The 27,099-nt window shown below is 44.5% G+C and overlaps 1 protein-coding gene and 1 long non-coding RNA gene across 2 annotated transcripts in view; one reads left to right on the forward strand and one right to left on the reverse strand.

Moving 5' to 3' along the window:
* Positions 1-6,500: 6,500 nt before the first annotated feature.
* On the reverse strand, positions 6,501-7,485 carry LOC125127054 (uncharacterized). The gene is made up of 2 exons (XR_007134848.1): positions 7,382-7,485; positions 6,501-7,212 (listed from the first exon to the last, which is right to left on the reverse strand). It is a non-coding gene; the product is annotated as an uncharacterized LOC125127054 (long non-coding RNA).
* Positions 7,486-7,525: 40 nt separating this feature from the next.
* The window catches only part of ARPC1A (actin related protein 2/3 complex subunit 1A), a 28,276-nt gene continuing 8,702 nt past the window's right edge, over positions 7,526-27,099 (forward strand). Inside the window, exons 1-6 of the mRNA XM_047779547.1 lie at positions 7,526-7,662; positions 12,505-12,597; positions 13,895-13,999; positions 19,575-19,797; positions 22,738-22,845; positions 25,334-25,546. Coding sequence (XP_047635503.1) covers positions 12,534-12,597; positions 13,895-13,999; positions 19,575-19,797; positions 22,738-22,845; positions 25,334-25,546 — 713 coding nt within the window. The 5' untranslated portion in view covers positions 7,526-7,662; positions 12,505-12,533. The remainder of the gene's footprint in view (positions 7,663-12,504; positions 12,598-13,894; positions 14,000-19,574; positions 19,798-22,737; positions 22,846-25,333; positions 25,547-27,099) is intronic.

Genomic DNA, 27,099 nt, shown 5'->3' on the forward strand with positions numbered 1-27,099 from the left:
GATTGTTGACATCCTTGGGGAGATGGCAAGATGAAAATGAAAATTTTACCTGGGCAAAGTTCTGGGGGGTTTTGGGGTTTTTTGCTGTTGTTGTTGTTGCTGTTGCTTTTTAGTGCTGTACTCACGTTGTATGGAGGTTCTCAGGCTAGAGGTAGAATCAGAACTGCAGCTGCCGGCCTGCACCACAGCCACAGCAACTCGGGATCCAAGCCCGTCAGCTCACGGCAACACTGGATCCTTAACCCACTGAGCAGGGCCAGGGACTGAACCCACATCCTCGTGGACACTAGCTGAGTTTGTAACCTGCTGAGCCATAACGGGACTCTCAAGATAAAATCATTTTAGGTCTCAAATTATTCCTACACAATTTTTAAAATAAAATGTTAGACATAACATCGGTAACCAAGTTTAAGAGAGGACAAGCACATAAATTAGAACCAGTCAAAACAACGTTATAGAAGCTATTCCACAGAAACTTTGGGAAATGGCAAACACATGATATTCACTATAGAATTAAAATGCATGACAAGGAGTTCCCGTCATGGCGCAGCAGAAATGAATCAGACCTGGAACCATGAGGTTGCGGGTTGGATCCCTGGCCTCGCTCAATGGGTTAAGGATCCAGCATTGCTATAAGCTGTGGTGTACGTCGAAGATGCGGCTTGGATTTCGAGTTGCTGCAGCTCTGGCATACGCTGGAAGCTACAGCTCCCATTAGACCCCTAGCCCGGGAACCTCCACATGCCGCAGGTGCGGCCCTAAAAAAGAAGAAAAAGACAAAAAAAAATGCATGACAAGAAAATATATCACTGTGGAGAAGACTAACAAAAGGGTTGAGGTATCCTAAGACCTTGTTGTTATCCAGGAAGAGAAAGTACTGATCACTGATTGCTGGTAAACATTTAATGACCAGCTCTCTGTAGGACAAAGGCCCTGATTTGAAGCTTTTGCCACTTTCCATGGTATAAATGCTCCATCCTGGCAGATGTCCAGCCACCAACAAGAGGTTACTGAACATGGAGTTGCGAGGAGATGGGCAGTATCGGCTTTCCTGAGCCAGTCTGAGCAGGCCCCAGCACAGCTCTGGATGAGTCCTTGAAAACGGAATCATAAAAAATAAAAAAAAATTAAAAATCAATCAATCCAAAAGAAGGCAAGAAAAGAGAGAAAAAGAAACAGAGCAGGACAAAAAATGAGAAGATGGTAGAATTAAACTCCAACATAGGAGTAATTACTTTAAATGTAAATGGATTGGCTATTTCAAGTTAAACTTGCTATGAAAATAAAATGCAACTGTATGTTGCTTATGAGCAGCACCTCTAACAACCTAAGTTAATAGAAAAGCTGAAAGTAAAAAGAGAGGAGTTCCTGTCTTGGCACAGGGGTAACAAATCCGACTAGGAACCATGAGGTTGCGGGTTCAGTCCCAGCCCTTGCTCAGTGGGTTAACGATCGGGCACTGCCATGAGCTGTGGTGTAGGTCGCAGATGCGGCTCGGATCCCGCATTGCTGTGGCTCTGGCTCGTAGGCTGGTGGCTACAACTCCGATTTGGCCCCTAGCCTGGGAACCTCCATATGCAGCAGGTGCAGCCCTAAAAAGACAAAAAAAAAAGAAAAAAGAAAAAGACAAAGATGACAGAATTAGAGATAAGACAAATACACAATCATTTGGGAGATAGTAACACACCTTCCTTATGAAAGAATAAGCAAGCAAAAACAAATCAGTATTTAAACTAGAAATTATGCAGTTAAGGCAGAAGTCAATAACAAAAACACAACTCGAAACTCCCAGGTTTAGAAATTTTTAAGTGCTTATGCTACACAAACTCCTACAGAAAAGTGAAGAGAAAGAAATACTTCTGAACATATCTTATAAGGCCAGAATTACTTTGATACCAAAACTAGAAATTGCAAGAAAAGTAAATTACCAAACAATATCTTCCATAAGCAAATATTTTAAATTACAGAGTTCCCGTCGTGGCTCTGTGGTTAACGAATCTGACTAGGAACCATGAGGTTGTGGGTTGGATCCCTAGCCTCGCTCAGTGGGTTAAAGATACGGCATTGCCAAGAGCTGTGGTGTAGGTCAGACACAGCTTGGATCCCGTGTTGCTATGGCTCTGGCGTAGGTTGGTGGCTACAGCTCTGATTAGACCCTTAGCCTAGGAACCTCCATATGCCACAGGTGCAGTCCTGAAAAAGACAAAAAAAAAAAAAAAGATTTTAAATTACATCTTATACTGTTAAATCCTTTTTTTTGTCTTTTTTTTTTTTTTTGGTCTTTTGTCTTTTTAAGGCTGCACCTGTGACATAAGGAGGTTCCCAGGCTAGGGGTCCGATCTGAGCTACAGCTGCCAGCCTGCACCACAGCCACAGCAATGAGGGATCCAAGCCATGTTTTTGACCTACACCACAGCTCACATGGCAACGCCAGATCCTTAACCCACTGAGTAAGGCCAGGGATCGAACCTGTTCCTCAAGGATACTAGTCAGGTTCGTTAACCGCTGAGCCACAACAGGAACTCCCAATATTGTTACAATATTGTTAAATTCTTAACAAAATTTTAACAACTAAATACATCAAAACCAAGTAGGACTTTTTCCAACAATGCAAATTTGATTTATTTTTTAAAGCACTTTCTTTTTTAACTTATTTTTTCATTTTTAAAAGTTTTACTGGAGTTCCCGTCGTGGCGCAGTGGTTAACGAATCCGACTAGGAACCATGAGGTTGTGGGTTCAATCCCTGCCCTTGCTCAGTGGGTTAACGATCGGGCATTGCCGTGAGCTGTGGTGTAGGTTGCAGATGCGGCTCGGATCCCGCGTTGCTGTGGCTCTGGCGTAGGCCGGTGGCTACAGCTCCGATTAGACCCCAGCCTGGGAACCTCCATATGCCGGGGGAAGCAGCCCAAGAAATGGCAAAAAAGACAAAAAAAAAAAAGTTTTATTGAAGTATAATTGATTTACAATGTTGTGATAATTTCTGCTATAAGAACAAAATGATTCAGTTATACATGTACAAACATCCATTCTCTTTCAGATTCTTTTCCCACATAGATTATCATAGAACATTGGGCAGAATTCTCTGTGCTATACAGCAGGTCCTCAGTGGCCAGTTATTCCATGTACCACAATGTGCATATGCCAGCCTCAAACCCCTAGTCCATCCTTCCTCCCAACCTGTCTCCACTGGTTTAACATTCTAAAATCAATTCACATAAAAACTATAAAACTTATAGAAAAAATATAGGAAAAAAATCTCTATAAGTTGATGAGGCAAAAACTTAAACATGACACCTGATAAATGAACTTCCTCAAAATTAAAAACTTTTCCCCCTGCTATACATAGAGCACTGGGAACTATATCTGGTCACTTATGATGGAACATGATAATGTGAGAAAAAACAATGTATACATGTATGTGTAACTGGGTCACCATACCGTACAGTAGGAAAATGACAGAACACTGTAAACCAGCTATAATGGAAAAAATAAAAATCATTATTAAAAAAAAAACCTTTTGCTCTTTGAAAGACAAATACTACATCACTTACCTACAGAAATTAAAAAACTATATAAATGAATCTATATATATAAAACAGAAACAGTAAATCAACTATAATAAAAAATCATAAGATAAACAGAGGAAAAAAAAGACATAGAAAACAAACTTACAGTTACCAAAGGCAAGAGAGAGGGAGGGAGGGACAAATTTGTATGGGATGAACAGATATAAAATATATAAAACATAAAACCACAAGGATTTATCATACAGCACAGGAGATTATACTCAATACCTTATAATAACCTATAATTGAATATAACCTTAAAAAATAACTGCGTCACCTCGCTGTACACCTGAAATTAACACAATATTGTAAATCAATTATACTTCAATCAATCAATAAAACTCAACAACAACAAAAAGAGCTTCTGCTTTTTGAAAGACATTAAGAGAATGAAGAGAAGCCACACACGGGGGAAAAAACAACTGGGATAAGAAATGATGACAATCACCCTGGTATAATATGTTTAAATAGTAATTGCCTCAATTTATAGAGTGCTTTTAATGTGTCAAGACCTTAATTAGGTACTTCATATATGTCAGCTATTTTAATCTTTAGAACAACGCTAAGAGGTGGGAACTTTTTTTTTTTTTTTTTGGTCTTTTTTGCTATTTCTTGGGCCGCTCCTGCGGCAAATGGAGGTTCCCAGGCTAGGGGTCTGATCGAAGCTGTAGCCGCCAGCCTACGCCAGAGCCACACCAAAGCTGGATCCTTAACCCACTGAGCAAGGCCAGGGACCAAACCCGCAACCTCATGGTTCCTAGTCGGATTCGTTAGCCACTGAGCCACGACGGGAGCTCCAAGGTGGGAACTATTATCCTTATTTGACATCAACTTACAGAGGTTGATTGACTTGCCCAAAACCATCTAGGTACTGTTGCTGATAAGCTGCAGAGTCGGAATTTGAAGCCGGTTCTATTTATTTCCAAAGTCAATGAACTCTCTTAAGCATTCCATCATACTACCTTTTTATTAAAATAAGATTGCATAATCTGGGAATATGTGTTAGAAACAAAATGTGTAAGAAGTGGCCTTGGCTTCCAGGAGATTTATGGGTTTGTAAATGACAGATTTCGCTTATTAAATTAGGAAAGCAATCCCTGCTCTTCATAAGTATGTTTATGGGCTTCTTCCTGTAAGTACGGTATTTGTGATAGTATGCTATGTCTATACCATGTGAGACCCCTGATAAGCTGGCCCCGTCCCTGTGCTACAGAAACAAACTGGGTGAGCAGTCTATAGAGTGGAAAAACCTGCGTGCATTTTTCAATCTCTCTGCACTGAACTGCAGAAGATCCTCTCCACAGGAAACTTCCCCCTTAGGACTATACCCAGCAACTGGGACGATGTCTGAAGCATAAGGATTATTAAGCAGTAACACAAAGCAAGCATTTATGTTTTTGTTCTTGTTTACATATAGTTTTTATAGGCATTGATTCAATAATATTCCTAGCAAGCTTTTGTGGTGCATAGCTGGCAGGCGTTAACCCATGTAAGAGATGGAAATGGAGGCAGATGGGCAGTTAGTCTTCACTGTCATTTAGCTGATGGCACAAGCAAGATCCAATCTTCTTACTCCCCAAATCCACATTCCAGATACTCAATCAAACCTCTCCTTAGCAGAAGGAAATCCTTAGGCCTTGGCAAACATGTAACCTTTCCAACCTATGATTGGTTATGTTCCTGATGCATCTATACAAGCCCCCTCCCCTCCCATTCACCACTGCTGGTAACCTCTGTGTGCTTTGAAATCCCAGACTGTTTCATTTATTCGTTTCATTCAACAAACATTAACTTGGAATCTCCAGGTTCAAGGTACCATGTACTCCCTTGTACTTAAAATTATTTATGAACTGATTTCATCCTAGTCTCTTAAATTCCTTGTGGACAGTGGAATCTAACCCAACTCTTCTGTGCACTGCATGAAATGCCTGACACTATACTTGGCACTTGGTGAATACTCATTAAATACCTGATGACTTGAAACTTGACCAAAATTCCAATTCAATCCTATTTCAATTCCAGTGGAATCAATAAAGCAAATAAGATCCTCTCACAGCAGTGTCCAACCACCCTTTTCCTACTTCCCATGTCTAAGTATCACTTTCCCCGGATTTAATTTCTGAAAAGGCAGGGTCCTCACATTGAACACTAGATCAGGGTCATTACACTAATCTAAAAAACAAACACTGGCTTTTTTTTTTTTTTGTCTTTTTGCTATTTCTTGGGCCGCTCCAGCAGCATATGAAGGTTCCCAGGCTAGGGGTCCAATCAGAGCTGTAGCCACCGGCCTACGCCACAGCCACAGCCACGCGGGATCCGAGCCGCGTCTGCAACCTACACCACAGCTCACGGCAACGCCGGATCGTTAACCCACTGAGCAAGGGCAGGGATTGAACCCACAATCTCATGGTTCCTAGTCGGATTCGTTAACCACTGTGCCACGACGGGAACTCCAAACACTGGAATTCTTTTGTGTCACTGAAGGTTAAGGATCTGGCATTGTCACTGCAGCAGATGGGGTTGCTGCTTGCTGGGCACCGGTTAGACCCCCTGACCGGGAATTTCCACATGCAGAGGGCACACCAAAAAAAACCCCAACAACTCTAAAAACAACTTGCCCTCCTTGTAATTCCAGCAGCTCTTATACCAGAAAACGATGGGATTAAGGGAGATATTCTGAACTAGGCATTGGGTCAGCCCTGCCACTGACATGTCAAAACTACCCTCAAGTCTCAAAATCATCTGATCCTGTTTCCTCAGTTACAGAAAAGGTGGTTTCCCTTACAGCCCCTGTGGAACTAAGATTCTACAATCTGGAATGACTCATAAAATATGAAATGCAAATGCACCAAACAGTACATTTTGTTTAGGCTGGAATGCAAAATATTAATTCAAAAGACAGAACCAGAAATTAACGCTAAAAGTCTGTTGCTTTTCTGGGGCTGTTATTTCTTTTTTTGTCATTTATCAGAGTCTGATATTGTTGATTTGTATACATCACTCTTCATCTACCCCAATTACAAATCCCTTCAAAGAGCGAACTGTCCTTTGTAAAGAGCTGGGATATTTGACTCTAGGTACCAACTCGACCTCCTTCTGAATTAGTTCATCAAAACTGGAGACACACGAGGAATTCCTGCTTCCACGTGTGCTGTCCTTGCTTTGCCAGAATGTTTTCTTTGGGTGAGGGGCTAATTAATTTAAAATGATCTTTCCGATCTCAATCTGTCCTCCACTGCCCTAGGACCAAAGACTTTGTAGCCATGGGACCAAGTAAAACGAACTACTTGAAGGAATTACTTTCAACTCGAGGAACAGCTTGGAGATTGACTGATGGCAGAGAACACAGCGTGGCGCTGAAATGGGGAATGTGACAAGTTCGCTTTGGTGAACATCACCTGGTAGCCAAGCGTTGGGGTCCAACGTGTAAACCATCACAAGGCCAGGAGAGCTGGTCCAGAATTTCCACGGGTTCAAGGGCGGGAAGAGCCTTATTTATCCTCCCGTGTTGGAGGGGCAGTTGCTGAACTTCCCCAACGCCTCTGGCCTGTGGCGCCACCCTGGGAGCAGAGAACAAGTGGCCCTGACCCAGGAAGGGTCGAGAAGAGGCTTCCCACAGAGGGAGACGGGCTCTGACGGAGGTTCTGCGAAAGGAGAAAAGGCTTTAAGTTCGTGGGGTCCGTGTGGCTTGAAAGGCCCCAATTCTGTTATTCGTGACCAAAGCACGTGTGAGAGCGCCAAGGCTCCACACTTCAGTCTGCGAGTCTCAAGGGCATTTTTCCGAGAAAGACGGCCACGCTTCCCCGCTACTACCTTCTGGCGCTTTCGTCACACCGACTTCGGAAGGCCTGTGGGCGCCCCTCGGACCCTCCCCGGCAGCACACTCTCCGTCCCCGGCTGCGCGCCCGAGCTGTGCGCATGCGCCGACCGCCCGCGCCGCCGCGCCGCGCAGGCGCCGTGGCCACTTCCGGGACCTGTCAGCCTCTCCCTCTGGGCCTCGGTCCTCCGCCCGCGCCCGCCGGAGCCTGTTCGCGTCGACTGACCAGAGTCCGCGAATTCAACGCTCCGAGCCTGTCCGGACGCCCCGACCTCAGGTAAGGGGCTGCAGGGGCGAGCGTCTGGCCCTGCTGGCCTCCCCTGGCCTAGCCTCGCACCAGATCTCAACCTGTGGGGAAGGCGAGGCGGGGGCTTAGGCCGCCGGGCCGGGAGGCTGAGGGGCCGCCCGGGTCTCCCTGCCCGGCCTCCATTGGGGGCGGGGGATCCGCGTTCTCCGACGGGCTCGCCGAACCCCTGGGCTCCCTCCACGTCCAGATCCCTCCCTCCAGATTTTCGAGCTCTCAGTCTCCTCCGATGCCGGAATCAACGGCTGCTTCTCCTGCGCTTCCATTGTGGGCATTTATAACAGTCTTTAAAATTGTGGTAAATGGGATCATCTCCCCCTCATCCAGCGTCAGGAGGCACCGTCCATTTCTTTCTTTAGCACCTAGAACGGGGTCCCTGCACACTGTAGGCGCCCCCTGGGAGGTGTTTGGCCCCTGTCTCGGGGCAGCCCTCCCGTCCTTCAGCTGTTGGGCGACCTTCCTGAACTCGAGAAAAACCTTCGCCCGAGTTTGTTTGTTTGTTTGTTTTTTTGTTTTTAAGAATCCCCCCGACCCCGACCCCAAGTCACAGTTGCCCCGATTCACTCCCTGGAACCTTTTTGCAGCGCCTTTCCCACTCCACCCCTCCAGTCGCACTGACCGCCCAAATTCCCATTCACCGGTTTCTTGAATGACTCTGCGGAGAGTGCTTCTCTGCGTCCCCGTTTTCTCATCTGCAGTAATACGATTCTCAGGGGGTTTCTGAGGATCCAGTGAGTTTATTTGCATAAATTGCTTCCAATAGTTCCTGGCCCAGACGAGGTCTCAATAAATATTAGCTTGACATTCTCTGTGTATCTGTCTTCCTTTCCTCTTCTCCCGTCCTTCCCCCAGATTTGAGGACCAGAGAAGCGTCAGGTTTATTTACGCTTCGGGCCCCAACCTGGTACTAATTACACTGCCGGTAGGCACTTAATAAATTTTAGGTTCGGCTCTTTGATTATACAGCCATCTGTTTTCATACTGTGGTTTTGGAACCAGAAGGAAACGCTTACCTACTTTTTTGATCTACTTCAGCGCGTTGCCGAAATTACCTAAATTATCCTGCTTCTGACCTCTTTTATCAATTTTATCTGACTTTTTGGTTTTCTAGGGGCCCTCAGTTTTTGAGGTATTAAAAAAAAAAGAGAGAGAGAGAAGGTATCAATCAGGAGGATATTTTTGCCCTGTTAGGGAGTAGGTGTAAGTGGCTGCTTCCTACCACAAAGGAATCAGAAACCTTCCAAGGTTAATTCATCCACTTATCACAATTAAAAGAGGGGATCATCTTAGAAAATTAAATCTCCTGCTGAGAGAGGAGATTTAATCCGTATTCTGATCTAGTTAATTAATCCTATACTGAAACAAGTTCTGCCCAAAGAGGCTTAAAATGGTAAGACTGGTGTCTGGAACTGGAACCTGTCTCTGAACACTGGAGGGTGTGGTGACCTTGCTGGAGCACCTGGTACTGCTGGCTTAGGTAATGAGAGCAATTAGAATCCGGATGAATCACTGTCTCGAAAACAGACCCTAAGTAGGAACTGACATTCCCCACTGTACAAATACTTCATAAAGCTCTAGAGCCAAGAACTTAAAGCATATGTAGGTGTTTCCAAGTTCAGAGGTAACTAACTGGTATGTATTTATTTCTAGAGATGGTTCAAAGGCCTTAGGTCAAAGGGAGAAGGGGAACCGACTTACTGAGCATCTCTTTGGGACCAGAATTTGAACTGCATGCTTTCCTGTGTTAGTTAATCCTCCTACCAGTGGCCTTGGGATGTCAATGACATGTCTATTTAACAGGTGACCAAAAATGAGTTTTAGGGATTGAGTGACCTGCCCAGGGTTTCATGGCTAGAGAAGGGACTTGGCCGGTGGAGGAGATCCCTGGAATCATACTGTGCTGTGAGCTATTATCTTTCTCAATGCCAGACGTTGAAAGGTCACAATAGAAGTGTGTTAAATTGTCACCACCTTTTTTGTCCCTTTTTCTCCTTTCTACCCTCCTTAAGACCAAGATTTTCAGATTTCACTTAAATATGAATCACAGTTTAGAAATTATAATTATCACCCTGTGACAGAAGGTACCTTTCTCTTGGTGCAAAATTCAAGCTGTCATTATTCTGCTTTCACTGAGTTCGATGAATACAAGCTCTGTTTACTGGTGCCGTATGGATTTGACAGACATGAGTGTTGCCTTGGCCTACAGACTTAAAATAGCCACGTGATTATAAAAGAAGTACAGGTCTGAGTGTATGTCCAAATATGGAACCTGAATGATATAACAAAATTAGAAACGCAATTTTAGAAGTACTTATGCCATTGAGTAAACGTTTACCTCTTTTGAAGAAGGTTTTGCTACCTTGCCTATAAACCTGAATTCTGGAATGAGAACGCCTCTGTCTGCACCTTTCCTTTTTTAACTATACATGAAGTACGTGCTTTTAATGCAGGGAGATGTTTACATTAAATTATTGATTTGCAGAGCAATTTTGTTTCAGTTAACAAATGAGCACTTAAAATGTGGCATTTAAACAAAATTGCTTGTAGTTAAGGAGATATTTGTGACACAACATGTTGTTTTGAGTAAACTAAGAGTGAAACCTTTTGTAATGAGTAAGCATCTGATAGCAGAGAAAAAGAATCACATAGTGAGCATCTAGAAGTTTATTTTTGAAGTTAAGCAGTCTCATTTGAATTCATTAAAATTTTTGTTTCCAGCCAGAGACTTTTTATTTGTGAGTTGCTGTTTAGAATGTGTGCAGGTAAAAATTAATGACCTGAATATCCTCTCTCTTAGAATAGAATGTGAAACACTGACTTTTCTCTGCCAGTTCAAGATATCAGATGTTTTATTTAAGGGTACACATCTCTCTTTTTGACCTTTGGGTTTCTTTATAACAATTAGCAGAGACATTTCCTTTGCTTTCCACTGAGATTGATTTCTGCTTTGTCTGCTGAACTTTCATTGTTCCCTTCGCAACCTTTTGGTGGCCTTCCATTCATTTCCTGCTTGCATCAGAATTCCTATCTTACATTTCAGTCTCCACCCTAGGTTGACTCGACTTGTGCTTAAGTGTATTGAAACTTCAGAATGTATGAGAGTGCCTCTTAAAAATGATAAAATGGGATGGGGTGAGGGTGCCCTGGCTGCATTGTTGAAAAAATTTCTATTTCAGGTAATGGCTGCTTCCTCAGTGGATCTAGATTTGGGTGCCTACAAAATAGAGAATTTGATTTGACTTAATTTAATGATATTTCACAGATGCCTGCTTTTTATTTTGTTACAGTAAAAAATTTAAAGAGTAATGTAGGCGTTCCCGTTGTGGCGCAGCAGAAACGATTCTGACTAGGAACCATGAGGTTGTGGGGTTCGCTTCCTGGCCTCGCTCAGTGGGTTAAGGATCCAGCATTGCCATGAGCTGTGGTGTAGGTCGTAGATGCGGCTCGGATCTCGAGTTACTGTGGCTGTAGCGTGGGCTGGCAGCTATAGCTCCAATTAGACCCCAGCCTGGGAACCTCCATATGCCATGGGTGTGGCCCTAAAAAGCAAATAAATAAATAGAGTAATGTAACAAACACCTCCCTACTTTTTGCCTAGATTCACCAGTTGTTAACATATTGCCACATTTGCTCTGTGTATCTCCTTGTCCTAAATGATTGAAAATAGATTACAGAAGACATCATGACACTTCATCCCTAAATACTTCATCATCTTTATCTCCTAAGAGTTAGAACCATCTCCTTCCTAAGAGCAAACCACTATCATATTTAAGAAATTGGAAATAATTCCATATTGTTATGTGATAGGTACTCCAAATTAAATTGTTTCCTATTTTACAAAATACATCTTTTACAGCTATTTAAAAAATAATAGCTTTACAGTCACGTTTCATTTATCGAATTTGGTTTTCATAGCTCTTTAATCTAGAACACACACACACACACACACCTCCCCCACATTCTGGTTTTAAGTTTCCCTTTTAACTGGTTCCACTCCCCTTTATTTCCTATAAACTAGAAATTAGGTCCAGATCTTGATTGGACTTAGTAGATATGTTTGGCATAAATTCTTCATAGGTAGGTTGGCTATATTACCAGGTTTCTCCAGGATAGTCCTGCGGCCTGTTTTCACAGCATAATTATTAATAATGCCCCATTTTGCTCTCTTAAAAGTAGTCTGGTCTGGTTAATAAATTAAGTGTTCACTATTTATAAGTAATGATGTGCACTTCACGTTGCCTCCCATCAGGAGGCCCCAACAGGTTTATATCGTTCCACTGCTAATGATACAAAGATTGATTACTTGGTTGAGATGGTGACTGCCAGATTCGTTTTGTTTTTGTTATCGTTTGTTTTTTTGCAAAGGCATGTTTTTCTCTTAAGTCAGCGATCTGTGGGATGATCGTTTGAGACTGTGTGAATATCTTCTACCCCAACAGTCTTTTTTTTTTTTTTTTTTGGCTGCACGCAGAACACGTGGAAGTTCCAGGGGCCAGGGATCAAACCCACATCATGGCAGTGACCCAAGCCACAGCAGCAGCAATGCTGGACCCTTAACCCACTGAGCCACCAGGAAACTCCCCAACAGTCTTTAACTCAAGGTTTTAGAGTCCTCTGATGACCCTTACCAGAATAATTACACATTAGTGGTTACAATGCTAATTGTATTTAAATTATTAAGTTTTGACATTGAGATTGATTCTTTTTTGGTGGAAGAATAATGTTTTATTTAACCCCAAACATTTCAGGATCCCCAGACAATTTAAATATGGGTTGCCTACCATTTTAAGTGCTTTTTTCTGTTGCTCATTGCAGCTTTCTGTCCTTTGAAAACACTGAGAATAATGTCCCTGCATCAGTTTTTACTAGAGCCAATCACCTGTCACGCCTGGAACAGGGATCGTACCCGTAAGTATGCTATTAACTTTGCTCCTTTATTTTGATGCCTTTGATGCTTTTAGATGTAAGCATCTTTAGGGAATCGTATTTCAGTGTCATATGTGAACAGGACATATATAGATTCAGTAGGAAACCGGGTCAGTCCTTTGGTTTATAAATAGAGACGTCAAGGCTTAGAGTGATGGAAGGACTTTCTAGTGGTTACACCCAAGTTCATGTCAGAGCCATTGTTAGCACTCAGGCCTTCTGGCTCCTCGTCCACTTACTTTTCTACAGTACCACCTGAAGGATGGTTGATATTAGAGACATCTTTCATTGCCCTAATAACCCAGTGTCTGGCATAGTTGTGCAGTAACACCCATCCAGCATTTAGTCAGAATACTCAGGCCTAGAAATAAGCCATTACAGAGGCTGTGGTTTACATACAGACATACTGAGAGCCGTATTATCTCGTACTTACTGTGTTATTCACAATAAGCTTGAGTTTCCAGGTTTTTGACTCCAGCAAACTTAAAGGGGATGAGGACTTAGAAGTAGGCCAATATAGCAAGCAAAGTGCAGGTAATATGACTAGGAGAAGGGGAAAAAATCTAAAAACGAACAAATAAATGTTAGAGATTTATTCGCTATCTAAAATAACAGCTTTCGGAGTTCCCGCCGTGGCGCCTCAGAAACGAATCCGACTAGGAACCATGAGGTTGCGAGTTTGATCCCTGGCCTCGCTCAGTGGGTCAAGGATCCAGCATTGCCATGAGCTGTGGTGTAGGTTGAAGACGTGGCTCGGATCCCATGTTGCTGTGGCCCTGGTGTAGGCCGGCGGCTGCAACTCTGATTCAGCCCCTATCCTGGGAACCTCCATATACTAAGGGTGCGGCCCTAAAAAGCAAAAAAAAAAAAAAGGAAATTTTTAAATAAAAATAAAATAAAGCATGGGATATAAGTAGAGGTAAAAATAATAAAGGAATTCTTCGGGATGAATATTGGGAACTCCCCCCCCCCTTTTTTTTTTTAATTTTGGCTGCACCCACAGCATGTGGAAGTCCGGGCCAGGGATTGAACCTGAGCCACAGCCACAGCAACACCAGACCCGTAACTGACTGCGCTGGGCCGGGGATCAAACCTGAGCCTCTACAGAGACACACCCACTGTAGTGGGTAGATAGTTAACCCACCGCACCACAGCAGGAGCTTATGGAACTGTTTTTCAAATCCACTTTCCTATCCCCTCCTTCAGTCTGTTTTTAAAATGCCAGCTGTAATGTCCCTTTTTTGGTGACAATTTCAAGTTCATTCACTTTTTTCTCCAGAGATTGCCCTTAGCCCCAATAATCATGAAGTCCACATATATAAGAAGAATGGGAGCCAGTGGGTGAAAGCTCACGAACTCAAGGAGCACAACGGACACATCACAGGTAAGGGGAGATGGCCGTGCGCTCGGTGCTGTCTCCAAGTTCAGCAGTCTTCTCTTTACATGAAGAGCCTGATAGGCTGCCATAACACTTCAGGTTGTGCAGCATTTCCTGAGTTTTCTTTAGACAATGTGAGAAAATGTCACGATAGGGATCTCAGTCTCTAAGTGCATCCGGAAACCCAGCTCTTACGCAGGCTCTGCTACTGTCACGGAAAACACTGAACCTGCTCTGGGGACGAAAGAGCTTAGACGAGAGGAGACATGAAAGCGGAAACCAGCAGGTCAGCTGTGGGAAACCGCAAGCCACGCTGTGTTCCCAAGTTCCAAGGGAACACAGTGTCTTCCAGAAGTTTCCTGGGTGCTGTTTTGGGGGCGAAGAAGACATTCCAAAATATTGAAAAGGACAAAGAGTGATGTGACAAACACCTGTATCCCTGCCACCCAGAATTAGCAGCTGCTAATCTTTTTTCCTGTGCCAGAAAACTAAACTTAGGAAACAACGATTTAATCATAAGGAGTATTGTTCCTTATGATTAAAGGCACCAGTCCTGTCCTTCTCCCCCAGAAGGCAGTCTGTAATTTGGTATGACATTGTCTCTCGTGTGTGTGTGTGTGTGTGTGTGTGTGTGTGTGTGTGAGAACAAGCTTTGGTACTATTGGCTCGTATTTTTAAATACTGCATAAATGGCATCGTATCATTCCTCTCCTGCAGCTTCCTTTGACACTGTTTCTGAGCTCTCTGTAAGTAGGCGTATCCAGAGCAAGGTGATTCCTTTTCAACCCACTGCTTAGCATTCTGTACCTTGTTTACTTACTCTGCTCCGTTGAAGGACATTTAAGTTGTTTCCACTTTTCCCTTGTTCCGTGGAAGTACTAAATTAGGCGTCCCTGGGCAGGTCTCCCTCTGTGTGTGAATGTTTGTCTCTGGGAGACTTGCGGTGCCTCGGGCGCGTGCACGTCTTCAGCCTGGAGGGGCGCCATCTGATGGCCCCATCCTCCCAGCTCTGAGCACGAGTGTTCATCCTCCCGCATCCCACACAGGCTTGGTGCCGTCACACCGTCTGATGAGTGAATAGGGGTCTCTCGGTAAGTGGCATTTCCCTGATGAATCGCAAGGTGGAGCAGATGTTTATCAGCCATCTGGGTTCTCTTTTTTGTGACTTTACTTTTCATAACTCCTAACCATTTTCCCATTGAGTTTTATCTTTTTCTGGTCGATTTGTCGAAGACTGAGGCAGATTCCTACGTTGTACAGTACTTTTCAGCTTTGACAAAAACTATCAATAAATAGAAGGGGAGGGGAGTTCCCATCGTGGCTCCGTGGTTAACGAATCCGACTAGGAACCATGAGGTTGCGGGTTCGATCCCTGCCCTTGCTCAGTGGGTTAGGGATCCAGCATTGCCGTGAGCTGTGGTGTAGGTCGCAGTCACGGCTCGGATCCTGCATTACTGTGGCTGTGGCGTAGGCTGGCGGCAACAGCTCCCATGAGACCCCTAGCCTGGGAACCTCCATATGCTGAGGGTGCGGCCCTAGAAAAGGCAAAAAAACAAACAAAAAACCCATGAACTTACTGCTACGTTCAGGAAGAACTCTTGTTCTTTGACCTTTACTGCTGTAATTTCTTTTTTATCCTATTTTCTGGCTCGGTGATTCAACCCCCTTCTGTAAACAGTTTGGCCAAGCACATTGAAAACTTGTTCTTTACTTTTTTTTTTCTTATTTATGTATTTATTTATTTATTTTGCCTTTTTAGAGCTGCAACCACAGCATATGGAAGTTCCCAGGCGAGGGGTTGAATTAGAGCTGCAGCCGCTGGCCTACATCACAGCCATAGCAACGCCAGATCCAAGCCGTGTCTGCAACTTAGCAACACTAGATCCTTAACCCACTGTGCAAGGCCAGGGATTGAACCCACATCCTCATGGATACTAGTCAAGTTAGTTACCACTGAGCCACAACAGGAATTCCTTATTTTTTTCTTAAATGGCCACACCCACAGCATATGGAAGTTCCTGGGCCAAGGATTCAATCCAAGCTGCGGCTGACCTACACCCGAGGTGTAGGAACACCAGATCCTATAACCCACTGTGCGAGGCCGGGGATTGAACTCATGCCTCTGCAGCCACCCGAACCACTACATTCTGATTCTTAGTCCACTGCACTGCAGCAGGAACTCCAGTAATTTTTTAAACTTTAATTGGGACCCTGGAGTTTTGCCTGTAACCCCCAACATACTAATTAGTTTAAAAATATCCTTCCTCCCCATCAGAAAAAAAACCTCATGTTTTGACCCTCTGCACCTTTTCATTGTATCCCCAGCAAAAAACTCATGACCATCCCTTCTTGGTTTTACCATGGATTTGTTTGTGATGCTAGTTGGGGGCCAACTAACTCTATTACCAAACCAGCACCAAAGACATAACTTCTATTTTTGTTACTGTTCCTTTCCCATGACCTTATTTCTATTAGATTCGGCCTGTTTTCTTTAAGTCCCTTTGCCAGTGGCCTTATAGCCTAAAAATAAGAACACTTCATTTATTTTTTTTTTCCTTTTTTGGAAATTTTTTTATTAAAGTATAGTTGATTTATAGTGTTGTGCTATTTTCTGCTATACAGCACAGTCATACATACACATTCTCTTTCTTATATTATCTTCCATCATGTTCTATCCCAGGAGATTAGATATAGTTCCCTGTGTTAAACAGTAAGACCCCACTGCCTATCCTTTTTTTTTTGCTTTTGCTTTTTAGGGCTGCACTCACAGCATATGGAAGTTCCCAGACAGCTAGGAGTCAAATCAGAGCTGCAGCTGATAGCCACAGCCACAGCCATACCAGAGCCAAGCCTCGTCTGTGATGTGTGGTTCATGGCAACGCTGGATCCTTAACCCACTGAGCAAGGCCAGGATCAAACCCTCTGAGCCATAAGGGGAACTTAACATAAACATAATAACATAGTGAGAACGCAACAAATGTAATCGTCTGCATGTACTAACCCCAAACTCCAAGTCCATCCCACTCCCTTCCCTCTCAACCACAAGTCTGAAGAACACTCATATTTTAAATTGGAATTTTAGCATTAGGAAATACTTTAAAAGAGAAAGGGCTAAGATGAAAAACCAAAGAAATAGCCAAAAAAAGTGAAATAGTTATGAGCTTTTCCTCCCCTGCTTCTCTTTTGGAGTCCTTTGAACTTGGGCCTGTTTTCTGTCCAGATGCTCAAATGACATTTTTTTTTTTTTTAAGATCTGAAAAAAACTGTTGTTGGAAAAGTCTAAATATAACTCTGTGGCAGGAGACCAAGGATCAAACATTTCTCAGAGAGACAGTAACTACAGAAAAAGAAAATTATCCTCTGAAGCTTTTTAGAAGCAAAGACTAGTCAGTACTACACAGAGAGTATGGCCCACATCAAAGGGATATCAGAGTTCTGGTGTTTTGCTCTGAGTTTATTCTTTTGTGTTAAATGTTGGATCACCATCTCTTTTTCAAAAAATACTTTACTTAGGACAGTTTCAAACAGACAGCATATAAAAGTGGAATAAAGTAATGAGCCCCTACATACCCATCACTCAGATTCAGCAATTATCAGTTCACAGCCAATCTTGTTCTCAACTCACTTCCCTCCTTCTTGTACAATTTTCAAGCACATCCCAGATGTTGCATCATTTCGTACTGTAGCTAGTGTCTAAAAGATAAGGAATCTTCAGTAATAACCAAGACAGTAGTCTGTTTTAATCGGCATTGTAATAAGGTACACACATGGCTGTGATTAGTTGCTCTTAAGTTTATAGGTTCCCTTCTCTTTGTTTTTGTTTTGTGTGTGTGTGTGTGTGACTTAACCCACTGAGTGAGGCCAGGGATTGAACCCACATCCTCATGGATACTAGTCAGGTTCTCAACCCGCTGAGCCACAATGGGAACTCCCATATCATAGATAATTTTAACTGGAGCAAAAAGGTATATGCTTGAATATTTATTCCAGTTTTACCTATTTTAGTAAGCGATTGGAAACTAACAAAATGTTCAGAAATGGGATGTTTGGTGAAATTATTATAAGATCTATGTTCTAAAATAATGTACGACAGTTGCTAACTTATAAAAAAACAGAAGAATTCCCTTCGTAGCTCAGTGTTAACAAATCTGACTAGTATCCATGAGGACACAGGTTTGAGCCCTGGCTTTGCTCAGTGGGTTAAGGATCTGGCGTTGCTGTGAGCTGTGGTGTAGGTTGAAGAGGAGGCTCAGATTCCGCATTGCTGTGGCTGTGGTGTAGGCCGGCGGCTACAGCTCCAATTTGACTCCTGGCCTGGGAACCTCCATGTGCCACAGATGTGGCTCTAAAAAGACAAAATAGGGAGTTCCCATTGTGGCTCAGGGGTTAACGAACCCAGCTAGCATCCACGAGGACACGGGTTCAATCCCTGGCCTTACTCAGTGGGTTAAGGATCCAGCGTTGCTGTGAGCTGTGGTGTAGGCCGGCGGCTACAGCCGCGATTCAGACCCTAGGCTGGGAAGGTCCATATGCCGAGGATGCAGCCCTAAAAAGCAAAAAAGAAAAAAAAAGACAAAATAAAAAACAGAAGGAAGTATTTACCATGATATTAATATCCATTGCAGGAGGATGTGTATGGATGTTGAGAATGGAAACAGGGCTTTTTTGACTTTCTGTGTGTCCCATAAGATGTTTGTCTTATGACAGTATGTGGGTTTGCTTTTGTAGTAAAAAATAACATTTAAAATCTAATAAAGAGGGTTGCAAAGCTATCCTGTAATGAATGGATTTACAATACATTGAGAATACGCTCCCCCGTCTTTTTCCCTTCAGCCCCGTACATATAAGTGAGCTGACTATTCCTGTAACTGAATGAAGGAATGAAGTCTTCACACTACACATGTCACTGTGATTTATGACTAATGGAGACTTCATCTTATTTTTTTCATGTAAATGTTAAATATGTTCATTATTTTTAGGGAGATATCAATAATAAAAATCCATTAGTGGAATTTCTGGATCTTCAATGTTAAACTGTATTTATAGAAAACACCTTATCCATAAACTATAAGAAAACCTGAGTCATAACAGATTTCACTCTTGGTGTATAACAAACTGACCTTGACTTTGGGGTCCTTCACGGAGGCACCAGTAAGTAAATGACTGGTCAAATAAGAAAGAGAAATCTTACATGCAGATACATATTTAACTCTCTCCTAGTTTGGATGCAAAGATACTCAAAGACTCTTTCATAGAAGCCGTGTCATCTAGAAAAGATGTTTTAGTTAGTTTAAGTTACAGTGATCTTCAGAAGACCCTCAATATATATTTTCCCCTCTCTATACTGAAGATTATTTACCCATATGTTGTTTTACTTGGATGTCATGAGGCAGACTTGCAGTTAATATCATGGAATGCAGTCTATTACTAAATGAATAAAGATACTTCCAGACCCCCAAAAAAAAAAATCCAATAAAGAGGGAAGAAAAAATTCTTCCACCATATGCCAGCGCCCACCTGCCCGTGCCATGTCAGTTGTCACCGGCCATGCAAAGCAGATGACACCACATCTCACCTGCAGGTATTGACTGGGCTCCCAAGAGCGACCGCATCGTCACTTGCGGGGCAGACCGCAATGCCTACGTCTGGAGTCAGAAGGACGGTGTCTGGAAGCCAACGCTGGTCATCCTGAGAATTAACCGTGCAGCTACTTTCGTCAAGTGGTCCCCGCTGGAGAACAAATTTGCTGTGGGCAGCGGAGCACGACTCATTTCTGTTTGTTACTTCGAGTCTGAAAATGACTGGTGAGCAACATTCAAATATTCTTAATTTCTTTCTGTGCAGTCACGGATGTGGACTGACCTGTCCTCGGTGACTTGAGACCCTGGGTAAAGGCTTAACTCTCACTTGAGCTTTTCCTCATCTGGAGATTTTCTCTTTCCTTTGAAATTCTCCGTTCTCTAAGATGAGCATTTTTCCGTCTTATGTGCACAGTGAGTCATCTCACGTTTTTCTCATATTAATACTGAGCTTTGCTTTCCTCTTTCTGATCTCCTAACGGGTTAGTTCTTTAAGATGCTGCAACTCTCCTCACTCCATACTGTCCAAATTGGTGTTTTTTACTCTGATATATAAATTATAAACTTGAAAGATTACCAGTGCCCTGAGGAATAATTTTTTCCCATCTCTGCCACTTAAATATCTAGAATTCTTCCAGATCACAGTATTCTCCTTTCTTTAAAGTTTGCTAGCCAAATCTGTGTCCTGGTTAATACTTTACTTGTTTAAACTGTTGAAGTAAGAATTGACCAAAATCTTGGAAATATAACCAGCCTGTTGTACTTCCTTTATACTGTAAAACACTTGTAGCAGCACCAGTCAAAATACAGAGGTTTATTTTATGGCGAAGTAACTTATCTTAACTACTTCTTCCTGCTTACTTTGATAAGGAAGCGACTCTGCCTGGCACAAGTTCAGAAATGGTGGTAAATACCCTTCAATGTGGACTGTCATTTAGTGCAAAAAATAGCAGAGTATACATTACTCTTCATGTGCCAAAACAGGGAAAGGGAAGCATTATCATGTTACATTTTGTAATTTAGTAAAACCTCAGAAACTTTGTCTTACCTACACCACAGCTCACAGCAACGCCGGGTCCTTAACCCACCGAGCGAGGCCAGGGATCGAACCTACAACCTCATGGTTCCTAGTCAGATTTGTTTCCGCTGCACCATGACGGGAACGCCAAGAAACTTTGATCCTTTGAAAGAAGTTTCTGAATTTGCAACAAGACTGAATTATGAATTGAAGACCTGGGTTTTTCTTTCAAGCATGTGTAAAAATAAGGCTCACAAAATGTTTGTTGCCTGCTAGAAATTGTTCAGAAGGCTCACTGTAACAAATAGATGAGAAATAGTTTCTTTCCTGGGTAGCCTTCAACCTCAGTGACTCACATTTTTATTCATCGAAAAATAATCTCAAACACATGTAAATTGAGCTTTACTGCAGTACAAGGTATTGTCACTGGAACAAGCCGTAAGTTCAGGGGAATGTCTCAGCTTTGGCACAACATTTCATTGGTATGACCCTGAGCACTTTCCAACAACCTCTAAAAGCCTTTAATGTAAAATAATTGTGCTATAAAACAAGTCAGAATGTTGTGTATTTTTCAGAAAGGCCCATAAGAAAAAGATTCTGTACTTAGGTTGTTTCCATTTCTTGGCTATTGTGAACTACAATAAACACGGAAGTACATATAAAAAAGAAAAAAGAGGACTTCCTGTCTCGGCACAGCTGAAATGAATCCGACTGGGAGCCATGAGGTTGCAGGTTCGCTCCCTGGCCTTGTTCAGTGGGTTGGGGATCCGGTGTTGCCAAGAGCTGTGGTGTAGGTCACAGATGCGGCTCGGCTCTGGCATTGCTGTGGCTCTGGCGTAGGCCGGCAGCCACAGCTCCGACTGGACCCCTAGCCTGGGAACCTCCATGTGCCGCGGGTGCGGCCCTAGAAAGACAAAAGGGGGAAAAAAAAGAAGATTCTATAGAAAAGTAATTTCACATTTCAGGAAGGACATTTGACTTGAGATCAAGTCTCTCAGCTCCTGGACAATAGAACATGACTGGTTTGTTGTTATTGTTGTTGGTATTTTGTCTTTTTAGGGCCTCACCTATGGCTTATGGAGTCCCCAGGCTAGGGGTCGAATCAGAGCTGCAGCTGCTGGCCTGTGCCACAGCCACAGCAATGTCAGATCCGAGCTGCATATGTGACCTACGATGCAGCTTGTGGCAACGCAGGATCCTTAACCCACTGAGAGAGGCCAGGTCGAAGCCACATCCTCAAGGATACTGTGTTGGTTCTTAACCTGCTGAACCACAACAGAACTGTCAGAACCTGGTTGGTTTTTAATCAGCAGTTTAGGGGTAGAAATTGAATTAGGCCAGAATAATGACTGATCTTAGACATAAATGTCTTGAGTGGTAGAGTCAGACTCACATCCAGTAAGTTCTGCTAATTTCTTGATTTCTCTGAAAAATAAAAAAGAATTCTCAGGAGTTCCCATTGTGACACAGCGGGAAATGAATCCAGCTAGGCTCCATGAGGATTCGATCCCCAGCCTTGCTCAGTGGGTTAAGGATCCATTGCTGCCATGAGCTGTGGTGTAGGTCATAGCTGTGGCTCAGATCCCAAGTTGCTGTGGCTGTGGCTGTGGCCAGCAGCTGTAGCTCCTGTTTGACCCCTAACCTGGCAACTTCCATATGCCCGTGGGTGGGGCACTAAAAAGAAAAAAGAAAAGAAAGAATTTTCAGCTGCACGGGGGACTTGGGAAATTAAACTGTTTTATGACTCAAACTTAACCCAAAATGAAGTAACATGATTTGTCATTGAATATTTGTAATGAGAATACAAGCAATTTCAAACCTCAATTTGTACTTCAAAGGTTAGAATCCCACCTAATCAGAAACTCCAGGGGGGGACGGTACCAGAGTTAATCCATAAATATACTTACTCATGAGGATCCCCTGGCAGCCAAAATGTTCAGAACCAGCTGCTCTGATGCGAATGTCCAAGCCTGAAGGACAGGAGAGCAAAGGGGCCTCTGGCCGTCCCGCTTCCTCCCTCCTTTAGAAAGGCACCCTCTCTCTGGCAGAGGGCCGGCAGCCAGAGAACTCGAGTAAATGTTTTCGCCTGCCACGCCTCTGTGGGTCGTTGATAGGTGAATAAACTAGTGGCTTTTCTCCTTTCATAGGTGGGTGAGCAAGCACATTAAAAAGCCGATTCGCTCCACGGTCCTCAGCTTGGACTGGCATCCCAACAATGTCCTGCTGGCGGCAGGATCCTGTGACTTCAAATGCAGGTGAGGACAAGGGAGGGCCGGGAGACGGCCGGGAGCTGGCCCCTGTCCATCTTTCCGCCGGGGTCTTGGAGGTTCCTTTTCTTTGTAAGGCCCTGTGCGCGACCTCACGAAGGACTCAGGTGGAAGCAGCCTGTGATCTAGAAAAGAACTAAAGCGAGTGCAGAAATCACGAGGACTAGGAGGGGCTGCCAGGACGGAGCCAGGGCGTCTGCTCCGGCAGGACAGCCAGGGGACAGCCAGGGTCTGGATGCGGTGTAGTGTCCGCGCCCCACCCCCGACCGCAGTTCTTTCTCATTTCATGACCCAGGCCGCAGACTCCAGAGGGAAACGAAGATGAGCACAGCAGAGCTGAGCAGTGCTCTGCTCTTCCTCTTTAGTCATTAGCATGAGCCTAGAAGATGCGCAGCCCTTTACTAAGAGCTGTAAGGGTCATACAGTGTAACTGCTTTCTAAAGCCGTTCTCTATCACAAAGGCTTCTTTTCCACTTCGGGGGAGGAGAAGCAGGTGGATGTTGCTTTATGTTGCCCCTGAGGTGGGCTGGAAAATGGGAACGTCTTTCTTCAGGAAGCTCTGTGCAGAAGTTCCAGACACCCTGGCTGGTGATTTATATTCTAGTACCCAAGGGGGTGTTTGGTTTGGCTTTTTTTTTTAAAGGATATTTATGGGATTTTGGTTGTGAGATGGGGGTACAGTAGTGTCAAAGTAATTCTTGGAAAAAGGCTGGTTCTTCTATTTGAAAACCGGAGTAACGGTAAAGATTGTTTCATAAGCGCGAGTTTCGTTGCTTGTGATGTGTTACCCAGAGTCGGTCTAGCTCCCGAGAAGATGGAACTAAGTGGTACTTCACCATGTCACCTGGATTGGCAGGCTGTGTCTAAAAATTTCTTGTACGAATAGCATAGAATTCCAGAATAAACCTGGCTTTGATGGGGTCCTGTGGGTTAGGGTCTCTTCTGTTTGAACTCGCCGGTTGGCACCTGAGAACCACCCGCTCTGTCCCAGCTTCTGATGAGTAAGCAGTGGCCATCGTGATGCGCATTTGAGACGCAGTGATGCTGGGGTCACATCGTCTAACTTACACGTGACTCACAGTGTCCTTCGCCCCACCACTGCCCTGCTCTTCAAGAGCTGCTGCCACCACTGTCATTGTAAGGGGAAAACATTCCAGGTTGTTTGCAGAGTCTTGAAGGTTCACAAGTTTTTGAAGAGACGCTGTATAAAGAAATAGCCTTGGAGGGCCAAAGGGACTGAAAGGACCCATTTCCAGCTGTTCTGTACCCCTTCTGCTTCCCAGCTCTGGGTCAGTATCTGCACACACAGCTTCATGGAATTAGAGAAGGAGCCCTACGACCCCAGGTTGTAAAGGACCCACCTTCATCCCAGGCTAGACCTGCCACCAAGGCTGGACAGTGTGCCAGGGTGACACTAGGGAGCGCCTGCTCACTCTTGCACTGGCCTCCCTTGGCTGCTTCTTTGGCTCTTCCTTCCCTCTTCCCTTCCTCTCTCTTTCTTTCTTTTTTTGATTTTTAGGGCAACACCCACAGCGTATGGAAGTTCCCAGGCTAGTTCCCAGGGGTCGAATCTGAGCTGCAGCTGCTGGCCTACACCACAGCTCACAGCAACACCAGATTCTTAACCCACTGAGTGAGGCCAGGGATCGAACCCGCATTCTCATGGATACTAGTCAAGTTCTTTACCGCTGAGCCACAGGGGAACTCTTATCCCTTTCTTTCTTGAAATGAGTTAATAGCATCGGTTATTGGAGGGTGGCAAATGGTTCCTCTCTCCCACCTTTTTTTTTTTTTTTTTTTCAGCAGCACCCACAGCGTACAGAAATTTCAGAGCCAGGGATTGAGTCTGAGCCACAGCTGCGGCAACATCAGCTCCTTAACCCACTGCACCACTCCTCTCCTACCATTTGACTCGTGGGCTTCCTGGCCTACTGTGTTGAGAATGATGGTGAAATAGATGGGAAAGTACGCTGTGCTCATTCAGCAGAGTCTGCCATGGGCGGGGGATGGGCAGGACAGCAAGGCGTCCCGTCCCCTGTCTCCTGCCTGCAGAATGCACTGTAGGAGGGAAGGCTTTTGTGTTCATGGCTTCTAGAGCAGGGCCTGCTCATCACAGGCACTCGTGAATATCTATGGATGGAGTGTGGATTTGCCAAACTCACAGGCAGCCCTTAGAACCCTTCTGTGTCTTAAGGGGTTTGTGCATCCAAACTTGTCATCAGGTTTTGCTTATGAGTCTTTGCATTTGGGGGACACCTTGCGGTAGCTTCCTATGGCCTCGTTCCTTTTTTTTTTCTGGCCACAGCATACAGTAGTTTGACATGGGATCAGTTCCCAGACCAGGGACCCAACCCAAATCACAGGGGTGAAAGCACTGAATCCCAATCATTAGACCACCAGGGAACTCCCTGGCCTCTTTCTATAGAAAATATATTTTCATTTGCTTTTTCCTTCTCTCCCCGCCCTTAAATCACAGAGTGTTTTCTGCCTACATTAAAGAAGTGGATGAAAAGCCAGCCAGTACACCCTGGGGCAGCAAGATGCCTTTTGGTCAGCTGATGTCAGAGTTTGGTGGCAGTGGCACTGGTGGCTGGGTCCACGGGGTCAGCTTCTCTGCCAGCGGGAGCCGCCTGGCCTGGGTCAGCCACGACAGCACCGTGTCTGTTGCCGATGCCTCCAAGAGTGTGCAGTGAGTCTTTGCCTTTGTGTGGAGTTGGGTGGTGGGTTGGGGTCTCCACCAGTGGGCCTGGGGTTGCCCTTCCCTGAGTAAAAGCACAGGGCACAAGTGTAAAATCCCAAACCAGAGCTGCACGGCTGCCTCGAAAGTTAAGGGCGCGTATTTCGATCGTCTCTTTGGGGAAGTTTTAAAGACTTGGGTCTCACTGGCAGAAACACTTTTTTGTGTGTTTTTGGCCACGCCCACAGCATGTGGACGTTCCGGACCAGGGATCGAACCCTAGCCACAGCAGTGACAACGCCGGCTTCTTAACCGGCTAGGCCCCCAGGAACTCCAGAAACACTTCTTAAGGCAAGTACTGAGAGGAACTCCTTCTGGCTGGCTCCTGACCAGAGTTCCTTCAGATGCCAGTTTAGTCTTCCCTTGAATGCCGACAACACGTAAATGTCATCCACCAGCCTTAGATCAGATAGGAGATAGGTTCTGACTCTGCGCACAGTGACGCCATTCATCTGGAACATTATTCAGTGACACCTGACACCCTAGGAGCCGGTCCCTCTGGTGTGTGCGCTGGAGCAACTCCAGTCACAGTGACTCATTGTGAGGGAGGCACCTGCCCAGCCCTGAGGAGACCGTGGCGTCCTGTCAGACTTGAGGATTTGCATTCGCTTACCCTGGGCTAGAGGGAGAGAGGACGACTGGAATCCTTTCCGTTTGTGAATCTTGGTTCTTTGCCGGTGAATCCTTTCCACTGGCAGCTAAAAGTAACCCACCTGTAGGAGTTCCCGTCGTGGCGCAGTGATTAACGAATCCCAATAGGAACCATGAGGTTGCAGGTTCGGTCCCTGCCCTTGCTCAGTGGGTTAACGATCCGGCGTTGCCGTGAGCCGTGGTGTAGGTTGCAGATGCGGCTCAGATCCTGCGTTGCTGTGGCTCTGGCGTAGGCCAGTGGCTACAGCTCTGATTTGACCCCTAGCCTGGGAACCTCCATATGCCGAGGGAGCGGCCCAAAGGAATAGCAAAAAGACAAAAAAAAAAAAAAAAAAGATAACCCACCTGTAAAGGTTTCCCGACTTATCACACAGCGTGTAGGGAACCAGTCACATCTGACTCCTTCTGCCGCACAGTGACAACAGAGTGACATTTCAGAAAGAATCTATTTTTCCTAACTGGATTGAACTAGGTTTTGTTGGGTTTTTTTCCCAGGGGAGGCACACCCCTGACATATGGAGATTCCCAGGCTAGGGGTCCAGTCGGAGCTACAGCTGCCGGCCTACACCACAGCCTCAGCAACGCTGGATCTGAGCCACATCTGCGACCTACACCACAGCTTATGGCAACACCAGGTCCTTAACCCGCTGAGCAAGACCAGGAATCGAACCCACAGCCTCATGGTTCCTAATTGGATTCGTTTCCATTGCACCACAACAGGAACTCCAGGGTTTTTTGGGGTTTTTTTTTTTTTGTCTTTTCTAGTGCCACACCTGCGGCATATGAAGGTTCCCAGGCTAGAGGTCTTATCACAGCTGTAGCCGCTGGCCTACGCCAGAGCCACAGCAATGGGG

This window comes from Phacochoerus africanus, chromosome 5, assembly GCF_016906955.1.
Source record: "Phacochoerus africanus isolate WHEZ1 chromosome 5, ROS_Pafr_v1, whole genome shotgun sequence".
NCBI lineage: Eukaryota > Metazoa > Chordata > Mammalia > Artiodactyla > Suidae > Phacochoerus > Phacochoerus africanus.